General features: G+C 57.3%; 1 protein-coding gene across 6 annotated transcripts in view; it reads right to left on the bottom strand.

Moving 5' to 3' along the window:
* Positions 1 to 12,508, bottom strand: part of PTPRU (protein tyrosine phosphatase receptor type U) — a 42,163-nt gene extending 29,655 nt beyond the window's left edge. For 2 of the 6 annotated variants that reach the window (XM_072355411.1, XM_072355412.1), the window contains exons 1-3: positions 12,323 to 12,508; positions 3,619 to 3,747; positions 20 to 291 (exon numbers count right to left, since the gene is read on the bottom strand). In XM_072355411.1, the coding sequence (XP_072211512.1) occupies positions 20 to 291; positions 3,619 to 3,747; positions 12,323 to 12,395 (474 nt within the window). In that variant the 5' untranslated portion in view covers positions 12,396 to 12,508. The remainder of the gene's footprint in view (positions 1 to 19; positions 292 to 3,618; positions 3,748 to 12,322) is intronic. The other 4 variants (XM_072355415.1, XM_072355416.1, XM_072355413.1 and 1 more) reach the window with 2 other exon arrangements.
* Between the last annotated feature and the right edge of the window lie 1,176 nt (positions 12,509 to 13,684).

Here is a 13,684-nt window from a genome sequence, read left to right as displayed (position 1 = left end):
GGTCCGGGGGAAGACTCACCTGGTACTCACTGGGCCAGAACAAGCTGACGGCCAGCTCAGCCTGGTGCCACTGGCGGCCATGGGAACCTGAGGCATTCCAGACCGCGCTGCCCACCGGGCCCCCCATCACCCTCACGTAGGCACTGAGGGTGCCAGGGCTGTGGCCATCACGGCTGTACATGAAGTAGCTGAACTGCAGGCAGTGCGTGTCGTTCTCACTCAGTGCCTGGAAGAGCAGGTGGGCCCGTTGGCCAGCAGCGTGCTGCGAGGCATTCACCATCAGGTAGGAGCCTGAGGGAAAGGAAGAGGAGGGAGAGCGTGCAACTGTGCCTGCACTCAGCCTTGGAGTGGGGACATGGAGGAAGCAGGGGGACCCTGAGGATGAGGGAAGGCTGAGGGAGACGGTCCCCCTGTGCCACCAAATCCCACTGCACGTGCCATCAAGCCCTTAATGGCTTCAAAGCCACCGCAGACACTGCAGCTTCCCATTAATGCCCACAGCTCCAGCAGTGAGCCCCCACCCTGACCCGACCCATTTAATTCCCATTTCTCTCGTATCATTGAGCACGCAGTTGTTGCTGATATTAAACTGTGCTCAGCAGGTGCTCGTGGGGATAAAAATGCTCATCAGCGTAACGAGCCCACTGGGATGCCCACATCCTGCTGTCCCCATCCCCAGAGCCTTTGATCCCCCACCAGCAGGCAGTGCTGCAACCCAAAGCCATCAGCGGTGCCGATGCTCACCTATAAGGTCTGAACACCCAAAGGGGACCCAAAATGCATCACCCACCCTGCAAGCTGCATGGCAGAACCCAGCCATGGAGGAGCAGAGTCCTACAGTCACCAGGGTCCCGTGGCCAGCTCTGACCCTAACCCACGCCAGCAAAGACAAGATCGTTCAGATTCCATCCCTTTTAATTACTGCACATGCTATAACTAACGAAGCCAGGCCGTTTATCCAAGTCAACCATTGTTTTCCTGACAGCAGGCCCTTAATAATTAATAGCTCTCACCGCTAATTTACATGAATCCACGCACTGTCCTCCCACTAAGCAGCACCGTGGGCACCCAGTGAGCCTAGCAAAGGCACGGGGACATTCACGTGCTCAGGAGCTCCTCCTTGCTCTAACAGGCTGGATGGGTGCAACATCCCTCAGCAGCCCCTGGGTTTCCTTGCAGGTATTCTTCCAAATTTCAGCACGTTTCTGGCTGTTTTTCAATACAGCCCATTTCTTAAGGCAGCACAGCTGGGTGCCCCCAGGAGCAGCAGTGGGGCCATGCCAGCACACAGGGACTGCAGCACTCGGTCCCAGCACCGTGCAGCCCCGCAGGGCTTGCAATTAAAAATCCTCCTAATTGCTTCAAGCAGAGCCAGAGCCCAGGAGGCAGAGAGGCTGTATCCCTGCCCTGCAGCATCCCAGAGCCACAGGGCCGGGCAGCCAGAGTACAGTGCTGTACCACAGCTGTGCTTTTTGAGCTCCGTCCATGTGCTGGCAGCACAGCAAAAACCCACTCCAAAAAGCACAATGGGAATTATTCTCAAGCCTCTCATCATGAAACGGGCATCTTCAGCAGCCACGGGAAGGGGACACAACCCACCAGGACAACTGCAGGCCCCCAGGAAACCTTCCCTCCCCAGCAGTGCTGTGTCCATTAGTGCAGAGGGTTTGATCGATGCCGTGCTTCGTTTGGTAAATCCTTTCTCTGCTGTTCAATCCAATGTAAGGTCAGCTTTAATTGACATGCCAGCCCTGCAGGCTGTCACCTCGCCTCGTAACAAGCCATCCCCATGGGACAGGCAGCCCCTCTGCCTGGGAGGACACGGGTAATGTAATCCAATTTAGTTTTCAGGTGGTTTTCCAAGGAGAAGCCCGACTGCTCCGTGGAGATACAATAGAGTCTTAAAAGCGCTAAATAACCTTTCAAATGAAAACAGAAAGAAGTTTCTGGCTGTGTTCCCAATGGGAAATGAAAACAGCACATTGGTAGGTTAAAGTTGTGAGCAAGGAGCATCTGAGGTCCGAGCTTCAAAATCCCCTCTGCCTCTGGAGTCTGTGTATGGCAAGCCCTGGACCTGTCCCTGTAGAGTCCCTGTGCAAGGTGTTCAGCCTTGCTTCTCCATCTGGGGAACCTTTTCAATGCTTTGCAATGCAAACTTAGCCAAAGAAGCTGCTCATAAAGCCGTGCTCCATCCTGCACCTGCTCCATCCAACAGATCCCAACGTTACTCCAGCAATCCCAGCCCATCTTCAGCCCAAGTGTGGGCAGAGCAGCTCCGCAGCCGCAGGGCTGCAGCCCAGAAACAAGCTGAAAAAGCACAACTGCAACGTGGGAGAGCCCCATCCGTCTCCCTTATGAGAAAGAGGGAGATGAGTCAAGATGGAAAGAGAAGGGGGGAAAAACAAACACAGCAAGAAAACAAAAAGAAAGAGGGAAGAAAAGGTAAGAGAGGCGGGTGGCCAGCAGCCAGCATCCGCTCCAATAAATCCTGTGCTCCTCGAAGCTGGCTGATCTCCAAGAAAAACTCATTTTAATCCAAGACCACGAGACTCCTTTGTGAAGTGCTCCCTGGAGAGATCCTGGTGCTGCATGACGGTGTTTCTGCTGGGGGGCACCTTGGGGAGCCCCCTAGAAAGGGCTGAGCACCCCACAGGTGCCACCCACTGCTTGCTGACCCACGCTGCGCCTGGGACCCCTCCCTGCACACCCATGGGTTGCACCATGCCATGCTGCAGGCTCCAGCCCCAGCACTGCAGCATCCAGCCACCTGCAAGCCCCCTGGCTTCAAACTGGTATGCTTTGCTGCTGCTTTTAAATTGCAGCTGAAAACTGAGCAGAAACTCCAATTACAGGTTTGAGACTCTGACATCAACCCCCAGCATCCCTTCCCCAGCTCCGCTTCCCGTCTTGCTGCCCCCAGGTAAAAGCCCCATCAAAGAACAAATTAGGTTAACTCAGTTTAAAGCAATTATCTCCATTATCTGTAATTATTCCTGCAGCAGAAGGATGCTTTGGGTGCCCGGGATGCACCAACCCCCCTAACCCCCAAGTGTCACCCAGGGCACTGCCCAGGGATGGGGGCTTATAGCAGTCCCCCCCATCCCAGCCATCAGAGCAAGAAGCCAGACCTGCAAAGTAACACCGAGTGGCTTCAAAGTGATGCAGTTTTAAAAGAGAAAAATCTCCATCTGCATTTTTCCTCTCACAGCTCCTGAGATGTCAGGGCTGCCTGCAGCTCACAGCCACGAGCATCTGCCCGTATCACAAGAGCCAAAAGCACACTGCTCCCTTCCCCATGACACCTAGAGATGGAAACTTCTCACTAGCCACCAAATACAGCAGAAAGGAAAGAGCAGAGGTGCCTTTAAGGAGGGATTTTAGTTGCCATCCTGGCACTGCTACAAGGAAAGCCCATACAGGGGGTACACCTCCCTGCAGCACAGCCTCAAGTCCTGTGTCCCCCAGGGCATCCCCAAGGCCACATTAAGGCCCAACGCAGCTCATCACACCCTTCCATGGGGCACAACAGCATCCCAACCAGGAGATGGAGGATGAATCAAGGGGCAATTCCCACCCCAGGCACATGACCAGCTCTAGGTTTGGGGGGTGAGGACTCACCGTGGGGCAGGTCGGCTGTCAGGTGTGGCATCATGTAGCTGCGGACCAACTCCCACCCGAAGTCATCATCCTCACCCTGGCTGTATTCACACTGGTTCAGGTCGTCGTCCTCCTCAAAGGTGCAGCCCGCTGTGAACAGACAGACGCACATCAGCCTTGGAAAGCAGCTGCTGTGCCCCCAGAAGGTCAGCTGGGACAGATGCTGTTACACCCTACAAGATATTGAGGTACACCTGGCAGCCCCCATGCTCCCACTCATACAAATCCAGGAGCAAAGCTGCTCCATCCATCCATCCATCCATCCATCCATCCATCCATCCATCCATCCATCCATCCATCCATCCATCCATCCATCCATCCATCCATCCACATGAAAACGAGCTCTGGGGAGCTGCTGCTGCAGGCTGCCTCATTAACACCACCCCATTTGTTTTGCTAAAATCAATGATTACCAATATTGGGGCTCCAGGAGTAATTAAGCCTCCAGGCTGGTGAGGGCAAGCACATTAGGAAACAAGAAAGCAAACAGGGAGAGAAAGGCAAAGGTCCCCTGTATGGGTCATGTGCTGGGGCACATGGGCCTGAAGGGCAGGGACCTCATGGATCTTCAAAGAGCTCCAAAACAGCCAGGTTACCAAGCCCATCACTGCAAGTTATGCATAAAGTCATTCTTCCCAACGCTTCACATCCATGAGAACAGAACTGAGCTTTTCTCTCCCTTTAGACTCAGCGTTTAAAGCACCGGGGAGCGCTCCAGCCTCAGCATCCAGCTTTGTTTCCCTCCTAAGAACCACGAGAAGGAGGGAACTTCATTTAGAAGGGCTAAAAGCGAATCTTCTCCCATTCAGAGCTCCGAGGAGCCGAGCCTGCCTGCTTTCTCAGAGCCTCTCACTAAAAGGATCATTTGTGCTGTGCCAGCCCTGCACGGCAGCGCTGTGTGTGGATGCACTCCCAGCTCCTTCCCATCGCAGCATCTCCGGATCTGACAGCACCCACCACCTGGCTCAGCCTCCCAATGGGAAGGAGAAGCAGAAATGTGATCAATTCCTTCAAAAGGAAAAAAAAGAAATGCAAAAGTGTTGGGAGATTTCTAAGTGATTTTGGGGAAAGAAGAGCGCACGTGTTTTCCTTCTGCAGTCTGCTGAGTGAGTATTTGAAGTGGGAGCAATTTGTTTGTGGGGGTGATTTAATCCCCATCCCAGAGAGCAGCAGGGCTCTGTGGTCCCCATGAAGGATCCCCCATCCCTGCTCCCACAGAGCATCCCCACCACCCTGCTCACGCAGCCCCTTCTCCACACTGCACAGCAGCACCTGAGCTCCCAGACCCCCACATCCCAGTGCCCAACCCACTGAGCACCAGGATGGTGTTAGCCACCCAAAGGATGCTGGCAGCAGCAGCTCATGCTCCACAGGAGCTGCTCTGGGTCCCAGACGCTTCCTCAAAGCTTACAAACGGAAACACAGAAGCCCCCGCAGCAGCCCCTGCCTTGGTTCAGTGCCAGGGAAGGAGCAGCTCCAAGAGCTGGAGGAGGTGAGAAGCAAGCAGCAAGAGCAGATTAAAATATCAGCGTGGGCACGACTGCCTGGTGCCAACAGCTCCGAGCATCCCAGATGATGCTGGAGCAGCCCAAATTAGCTGACAGCCCCCGAAACCCAGGGGATGGAGAGGGAAGAGACGACAGATCCATGTAGAGGAAGGGAGGAAAAGAGAACACGGAGCAGCAGGCATGCCTGCCCACCTCTTCCATGCATGGAGGCGGTGCTCCTCTCGCCTTGATGTTAATTATGTCCTTTGCTGTTTAACACTGTGGGACAGACTCCAGGGGCTTCTCCTTGTTGTTATTGAGCATCCCAGGGATGTGTGGATGGGGACCCAACGCAGCGACTCACATTGATGCTGCACTGACCTCAGCCAAAGAGAGGCCTTAGAAACAGGGCTGTGCCCCAAATGCAGGCTGCCCTGAGCTGTGGTTAATGCAACAGCCAACGTCTCTCCCACGTACATCTGAGTAAGATGCTCTGGGTTCTGCCCTTAACTGCAAGGCAAATGTGCTGTGGGTCTGGACCCCACACGGGCACACTGGTGATGGGATTCCCCACTCCCATGCCCCTCTGTCAGCCCCACCTGGCACCAGGTTCCTTCCAGCCACAACAGGAGATGGCAATGATGGGACATGCAGCAGGACGTGGCAGCTCGGTAGCAGGGATACCCAGGAGCACACAGGGATGCTGCACGTTCCTTTGCCACAAGCACATGTCACCAAACAGCTCCCAGCCCAACAGCAGCACCCGGCTGTGCTATTTCCAGGCTCTGCTGGAAGGAAGCTCCCACGTGCAGGCAGCAGACGCGGGGGATTGGGAATGCATCCTGCAAGCTCGCTCTGCTCCCTGCAGCAGCTCAGCCCGTGCACTGCAGCACCCCTCCTCCCAACCCAACTGGTGCACAACATCCCACACTGCAGCCCCTCTGTCTCAATGCTGCCCCAGCCCTCCCAACTGGAGTCTCTGTAGCTTAAAAGCCCCTTCAGTCCAGCAAATGGGAGCTGAGCACATGGGACACAAACACAACAGCCACACTCAGTGCTCCGTGCATCACACACACCAGATCTTGCCACAACCCCCCAATCCCCGCTTCTCTTCATTGCCCACTTTGGCCAAATGGAAACGTCTTTAAAAACAAACGCACTCATTTCCTGGACCCGATAAAAGCTGATTAGAAGGACATGGAAAGCAGCGACATTAAGATTCTTGCCAGTAGTTTGTTTTGCTTCTCCAAATCATTTCAAATACTGCGTTTAATAGAAAAATAATTTGCTCAGCTGTAAGGAACGTCAATTTGCAACTTGAAGCCTTGTATATTAGCCAAAGAAGCTAATGCGTAAACATTAGCAGCTCCAATAACGCATGGGGTTTAGCCAATGCAATTCCAAGGAGAGAATAGCCAGATATTAAGAGAGAGGATTTGCATAATAAGTCACTTACGCCTGATAACCCCAGCGCCTGGCACAGGGCTGGGAGAACAACCAACTGCAGACGTCATCCATCTGGGTTGCTAAAGACCCTCCTGATGGCTCCCACCTGCAAAGCCACCACTGCTGGGACCCACAACTCAGAGCCCGGTGCTGAGATGCTGCAGCACACTCAGGTCCCATAGGAAATGGAGGGGGGGGAATTCAATGCAGTGCAGGGAAAAGGCAACGTGGAAGGGGCTGGTTGTGGGCCGCTGAGCTTGCAATATGAGCCCTTTCATAATTAACCGTCGCTTAATTAACAAAGTCGGGGCTGCCTCTTCTGCACTGCAGGAAGGAAAACGAAGGCAGGCTTTTGGAAACCCCCTGTCCTGCCGTTATCCATTGCTCACAGTGCAATTAAGCCTCAGGGCTGACAGCTCTGCTCCTCCTGCTCTTTGGGGGTTACAAAATGGCAAAAAAATAAAGGTCATCTGGCCTTTCCTGCCCCCTGTTACCAATGGGTGCCCACGGGGAAGTCTCCCTTCTCTATGTGCATCCTGAGAGCCGTGCAGAGCAGGAGCAGCCCCAATGCAAAGCAGAGAGCTCCAGGTGCTGGTATGAGCACGCTGTAAATCCGGAGCCACCAGAGCCCTCAGCTGCCTTTCCCAACGGCTTATTTATTGCTTTCAATACCTCCCTCCTTCTGCTCGCAGCGCTGTCTGCAGAGCCAGGTTTGCTCTGCAAATGGTCCGTGTCATTTGTCAAAGAAAAAAAAACCTGAACTCCCCTTCTCTCCTGAACACACAAGGGATCTGGGGGGGGGCTGTGCCAAGCAGTCTGCTCAGCGCTGCCCTGCTCTGCTCCCAAACACACAGCAGCCAACTGCTCAAACACAGCAGGGATGCAGCAACACCACTGCTGAGAGCGAGCCTTGCACTGAGCCCCAGCTCTGACCCAAGCCCTGCTTTATGCTGCAGACAGGCAGATGAGAGGCAGAAATGAGCCACGGCAGCTCTGGGTGCATCCCGGCCATCACACAGCTTTGCCCTTCTCCTTTCTCTTCAATCTGTTACATCTCAGCAGCTTCTCCCACGCAGAGGATGGGCCACGTGGGGAACCTCATCGAGGCTGGGGATGCAAACGCTGGGCAGCAAAAGGGAATTCACCCAATGAGTAATGCTGATAAAACCAGAAATTCTCCAGCACGGAGATGTGCTGCTTCACTTTGATGTTGTTAACACTGGAGCGAAGCGGGACTGCTGTCGGCTGGGCAACAAAATCAATGGGATGTGATCACGTAGCAAAGGGAAGCAGAAGGTGGATGTTAGGCTGAAAATAAGAACCCAAAAAGTGAACAGCACAGGGAAAGCTCTTGGGAAAAGGCAGCACTGGGCAGCAGCTGCACTGCAGCCCCTTCTGCCCACAGGGATCACTGGGGTCCATCCCCCTGCAGAACCGAGCCATACCTGGGCATTATGCAAAGAGCATTCATTCAGGTAACTGCAGGGGGCACTGAGATATCTCTGCTTGCTGCTGATGGGTGCAGCCCCACATGGACCAGCCCAGAACATAGCAAATGCTTCGTATTCGGTGCTAAGCCACCCCAGGCTCCACCACTTAGGTGTCTCGCTTTGTGCCAAGCAAAGTCTTTGAAGATTCCCAGCAAGCCAAAAGCTCTCCAGGCTCTGCCAGAGCCACATTGAGGGCCCATGAGGAATATGGGATACCCTACAACCAAGCAGAGACACGAGCCCCATACAGGTGGCCATACCCCACAGAGCATCCTCTACTGTGCACTTCCAGATCCACCCAAGCAAGGAAATGCTGTTTGTCTGCAATCCATCCATCCACCATGTGATGCTCCATCTCCTCTAGTGCATCAGGTTCCAGCAGCAACAGGAAAACCCCAGGCAGCCCCCAAAGGCACTTCACTGCACTTCATCCCTGCAGTGCTACCATCCCTGTGATGCCATCACCCCCACGGTGCCCCAGTTGCAATGATGGGATGTGGGCAGGCAAAGCACTGGGCTGGAGCAGCTCCTATCTGTACTAATTGGGATCACTGCTGTGGATGGCTCTGGCACAGGGACACGCGTGAGGCTCAGACAGCCTGGAGGCTCCATGCCATTGCCTTGGTCAAACCAGCAGCACTGCAGGGACAGCAGTCTTGTTACCACGATCAGGTCACTGCGGTCCCCTCATGCTGTCGAGGTGGAGGGGCTCAAACAGCAGCTCAAGCCACAGCCCTCATTAAGTTAATGATGAGAGCTCACGCACACAGAAGCTGGGCAATCAGCTCAGCTTGCTGGCACATACAGGGGTCTCCCAAACCAAAGGGTGAGGCGTGCACTGCCGCAGCCTCCCCACGACAGGCAATTCCCTGCTCTTTCTCAAGCTACATCACACAGCACAGACTCAGAGCATCGCTCCGGCCGCAATATTTGCACTCTCCATCCACAGCACCGCTCTGCTCTGTGCCCCACGAGGGGTCCCCACGCACGGGGACATCGCTGCTGCAGCGGCCGCTGTCGTCGCTCCCTCTGGTGGCCGCGCACAGCGCAGCGTCCGGAGCGCAAGTAATGCTCGATCCTCATCTTTGGGGTCAGGCAGAAAGGGGACGGCAGGGAGACCCGCAACCACTGCGGTGAGTGAGCTCTGCTTCGGGTGGGCATTAAAAGCCGACCTCCTTGAGCGTGTACCAGGATGCGATGCAAGGCAGGAGCTGAGCGAAGCCGGGTTGCTGTTGGGGACGCAGCACAGCCCACGAGCAATCAGTGCTCAGCACCCCACGGTGCACAGCAAGAACAGAGCTGGTCGCTGCCAACACCCAGTGGGTCTGCGTGCCCCCAGCACCAGCTTAATGGGTGGGAATGGGGCTGGCCTTGAGCTTTAAAGCAGCGTTGGACTTTGGATCCGTGCACCAGGAAACAGCTCCGCAAACACCAGCGCCCTTGGAGCAGCAGCGGGGAAGGGCCTCTGGTGCCTGCCAGCCCTCACCCTCCTCCTCCTGCCCACAGCAGCCCTTCAGCCCCGTGTCCCCAGGATGCCCCGCAGCTGCAACCAAGGCCCAGCACCTCCCTGACCCTCATCTGGATGTGTCCCAGCACTGAAACCAAATGCAGCTCTGCCAGGCAGTGGCGGAGCAGGGCTCCAAGAGGCCATCTGCAGCGGAAAGAGAGCGCTCTGTCTCCAGGACGGCTTTATTTGAAGGCTGCCAAGAAGGAGATCAGCCCGGGGGGGGGGGGAAGTGTTGGGAATCCTTCTCACCACGGAGGGAAAAGCCTCTGTTTCCCCAGTGTCATTGCTTTGGGATTGGGAGAGTGCCACAGCATGGAGCAAATGCTCCAAGGGACAGGAATGGTGCTCAGGGGCAGCTGCAGAGCAAAACCTCCAGCTGCCTTTGGGAGAGGAGGAGGAGAAGGGTTGGGAATGTGACATTTAATCACGCAGCAACTAAAGGTTCCCAGACACGTCTAATAAGACAATTATAGTGCATGTTAATAATAGATTATTAAAAAGCTTATTTATGGAGGTTTAAGCAGGCAGATGGCAGGGCTGTGTTGATAAGGCTCTCCCCAGCCCCGCTCCGAGCATGCGGAAGGGATTTACCTGCTCCTGCCACTTAACCCCTTTGTGGCTACTGGCAGCAAAGCAGCAAACAGCTGGGGGGGCCCTTTAAGGGGTGCCACCAGCAGGCAGGGGGAGCAGAGTCTATGGGGAAAGTGGTTCTCGGGGCTCTGGGAACTGTGCTGAGAAGTGGCTGTGAGCAATGCAAGCTCCCTCCTGGTGCTAAGTGGGGGGAAAACACCCAATTTGGAGGAAAAACACTGTCCCCATTGGCTGGCTGAGAGGAGGGGGGGCTGCTGCCCAGGCAGGGGTCAGAGCCTCTGGTTTCCAGGGCTTGGATCCTGCTGGCTGTGAGCAGGGAACGCTCCCCAGGAAGCTGAGATTTGGAAGGTTTGCCTTAGTTTGGATAAGGGAAAAAATGCTCAGTGCGGGCCAGGAGGTGACTCACCAGGATGGCAGGGCAGGTCCAGCACTGCCTGCAGCCCAAGAAAACAACCAGGGGGAGCAGCACCGGAGCAAAAGCAAAGCATAGCGAGGGGGACAGAAACAGAATCGGAGCACCTACAACACAGAGCACTGCACTGCATCCAGCTGGGAGCTCTGACATCCCCCGGCTCTGCTTTGCTTTCACAGGCAGCAAAAGCCCCTCCGTGCCCCAGTGCTGCTGGGGAGAAGGGAATATGGAGAGATGGAAACAGGGGGTGTAGGAGGATGGAGCTGCATCCCAGGGACAGCAGTGTAAGCTTTTGGAGCAGCCTGGGATGCGGGGACCCTGCGAGGGGTCATCATTACCTGGTGCTGCAGCTCCCCGATGCCGGTCCCAGTGCTCAGCAGCACCAAGCATGGCATAAAAAGCAAAGAAATGCAGATGGAACAGCAGCCAAGGGAAAGATTCCTCACAACGCAGCAAGAAAAGGCAGGAAGGCAAAAAAAGAAACCCATCCCATGCTCAGCACCAGCGCAGGGCAGCACAGCCCCAGCAGCACAGCCCCAAACCCAGGCCAGCCCCCGATCCAGCACAGGGAATGCGAAGCTCCATCACCCCCCCATTATCCCGTGATGAGGACGCGGCCGTTACAGAGCGACGCGGACGCATTTGTTCCGCTCCCCGACCCCAACACCCGACAAAGGGAACGCGGCCGCTCCCATTCACTCGGCGCAGACAATGCGGGGTCAGCGGAGAGGCCAAACTCCCCCCACCCCCCTCCGAGCCCACCCCAATGCCACCATCCCGAGCTTTGCGAGTGTGGGAACCTCTCTTTAGGGAACGCTCCGAAGCTACATATTTTATTGCCGCTGTATGTCCAGGATGCTGCTGGAGGAGCCCCCCAATGGGTCGGGGGGGACAAGCAGCGCATCCCGGGGAGCACCTCCACATCGAAGCTCCGGGGATGCAACGATGTTACGGGGATGAGCAGCAGGTGCTCGCTACCCTGTAGTGTCTGACACCGAGGCGATGCCCCCCAGAGCTCCTGCTGCGATAACCCAGCCACGGTGCGATCGGAACGAAGCACCGAAGTTTGTGCGCTCCGGAGAGGAGCGCGGAGCATCCCACGGGCATCGGGCGTGAGTCTCAGCGCGGAGCAGACACTGGGATTAACGATGGGATGGGCGGAATAATAACGGCCCCACGGGGATGTTGGGGAGGCACACAGAGCCCCGCGCGTTGCGGGAGCGCAGCGACCCGAACCGCAGCATCCCCGCTCCGTCGGAAGGGCACCCGGCGGGCAGCGCATGAGGCAGTGGGGCGGCGTGGGGCTGAGCCCGAATTCGGTTGGGGCGGCACCTCCAGCCCCAAACCCCGCTCCAGACGGGGGAAAACACAACGACCCCCCAAAGCATCCAAAGCGCAGCGCTTCAGACACGGATCCCCTCCACGGTGAGCCGCCACAACGCGGTACCGCCGGGGCGCGGACCCCCCCCCCCGGAGCTGCGAGCACAGCCCCATCCCGAGCAGCGCAGCGCAGCCCCGTGCCTCAGTTTCCCCGGCAGAGCGGCTCAGCCCCACACCGCAGCGAACCAACACCGCGGCGCAGCCGGACCCGGAACGGAGAGAACCCCCCTCCACGTGCCTCAGTTTCCCCGTACTACCCAAAAACCCACCGCTCTCCCCGGCACCCAAACTCCGACCGAGGGGGAACCACGCATCGGTTACCCCCCCCCCCCCCGCACCCCGCACCGCTCACCGGAGGGAGTCTCGCTGTCCAACGCGCACACCCGCAGGGCGAGGGCGAGCAGCAGCGCCCGGGCGCTGCGCATGGTGCGAGGGCGGCGGCGGGGCGGAGGGGCCGGGGGCGGCCGCCGACGCCACCGCCACCACCGCCGCCTCCTTCGGGCCCCCCGGATCCGGCACAGCGGGGCCCGAGCGCCCGCCCCGCACCTCAAATAGCGGCGGCCCCGCTCCGCCTTGACGTCAGCGCCGCCGGCCCCGCCGCCGCCACCGCCGCGGGCACCGCGAGAGGGCGGGGAGAGGGCGGTGGGAGGGCGCCCCCTGGTGGGCGTACGGCGAGTAGGCAGCCCGGTGCCGCCCCCGTGGAAGGATGGGGGGGTTCCGAGGGGCAGGAGGAGGATCTGAGGGCACCCGGTTGCACGGGGTGTAGGGAGATGTGGGGTTTGACGGTGCGTGCTGACAGGGGGATGGAAGGTTGGAAAGGGGAGGTTGCAAGGGGGTGAATGGTTTGGGGGTACGTGGTTGCGGCTGGGGGTGTGCACGATGGGTGGAGGTTGGTGAGGTTCTGGGGTGCGTGCTTGCAGATGGTGGAGGGCTTGCATGCTTGCAGGGGTGATGAAAGGCTATAGAAGGAGTCCCTGGGTGCTGTTGCATGGGGTGGTTGGTTGATGGGGGGGAGCAAGATGGGGGGATGCTTGGTTGCATCTTGGGGCAGCGTGGTTGCTGAGGGGTGCACAGTTGCAGGACATTGACACAAAAAGCTCAGCACGGCTGCATGGGAGCAGTGGTGGCAATGGTGGGGTTACAACCAGCAGTGCCACCATTCCTGGGGTCAGACAGGGGGTGATGGATGGGGAGAGGTGCAGCAAGGGAAGGGAAGGGGGGGGGGGGGGGGAAGCATCCAAAGGGTAGAAAACGAAGAAAAATCTGCACAGGGCCCATAGGGATGTGGTAGTGCCAGGGGATGAAAGGGCTTTTGTTCGCCTGCACCCTCAGCAGCAGGAAAACGTTTACTCAGAGGCTGGGGGGCTGAGTTCTGCCATCCAGCTCAGCTCCTCCCTCTGCATGCTCTGTGCTGCTGCTGCACCCTGAGTCCCTCTGTTTTATCTCTAGGGAGTGAAATCCATCCAGGTAGGAGCACTGTACCCCCCAATCCCTGCAGAGAGGAGGAGGAGGAGAAGGGATTGAATGCTGTCTGTACATGGGGCAGCTTTACCATGGAGCAGCACAGGGCCTGGGAGCGTGGCAGTGCCCTTGGGACAGCTGTGTCCCCATGGCTCCCTTGGTCCCCATGGCTCCAATGCGTGCTGCACACAGAGCCCTGGGGTTGGTCCCTGGGACCACAGCCCCTTCTCATCCCCACCCCATCTCCTGCTGC

This window comes from Excalfactoria chinensis, chromosome 22 (assembly GCF_039878825.1).
Source record: "Excalfactoria chinensis isolate bCotChi1 chromosome 22, bCotChi1.hap2, whole genome shotgun sequence".
NCBI classification, from domain to species: Eukaryota; Metazoa; Chordata; class Aves; order Galliformes; family Phasianidae; genus Excalfactoria; species Excalfactoria chinensis.
Note: the sequence above shows the minus strand (reverse complement) of the source record. Positions and strands in the feature narration are given on the sequence as shown.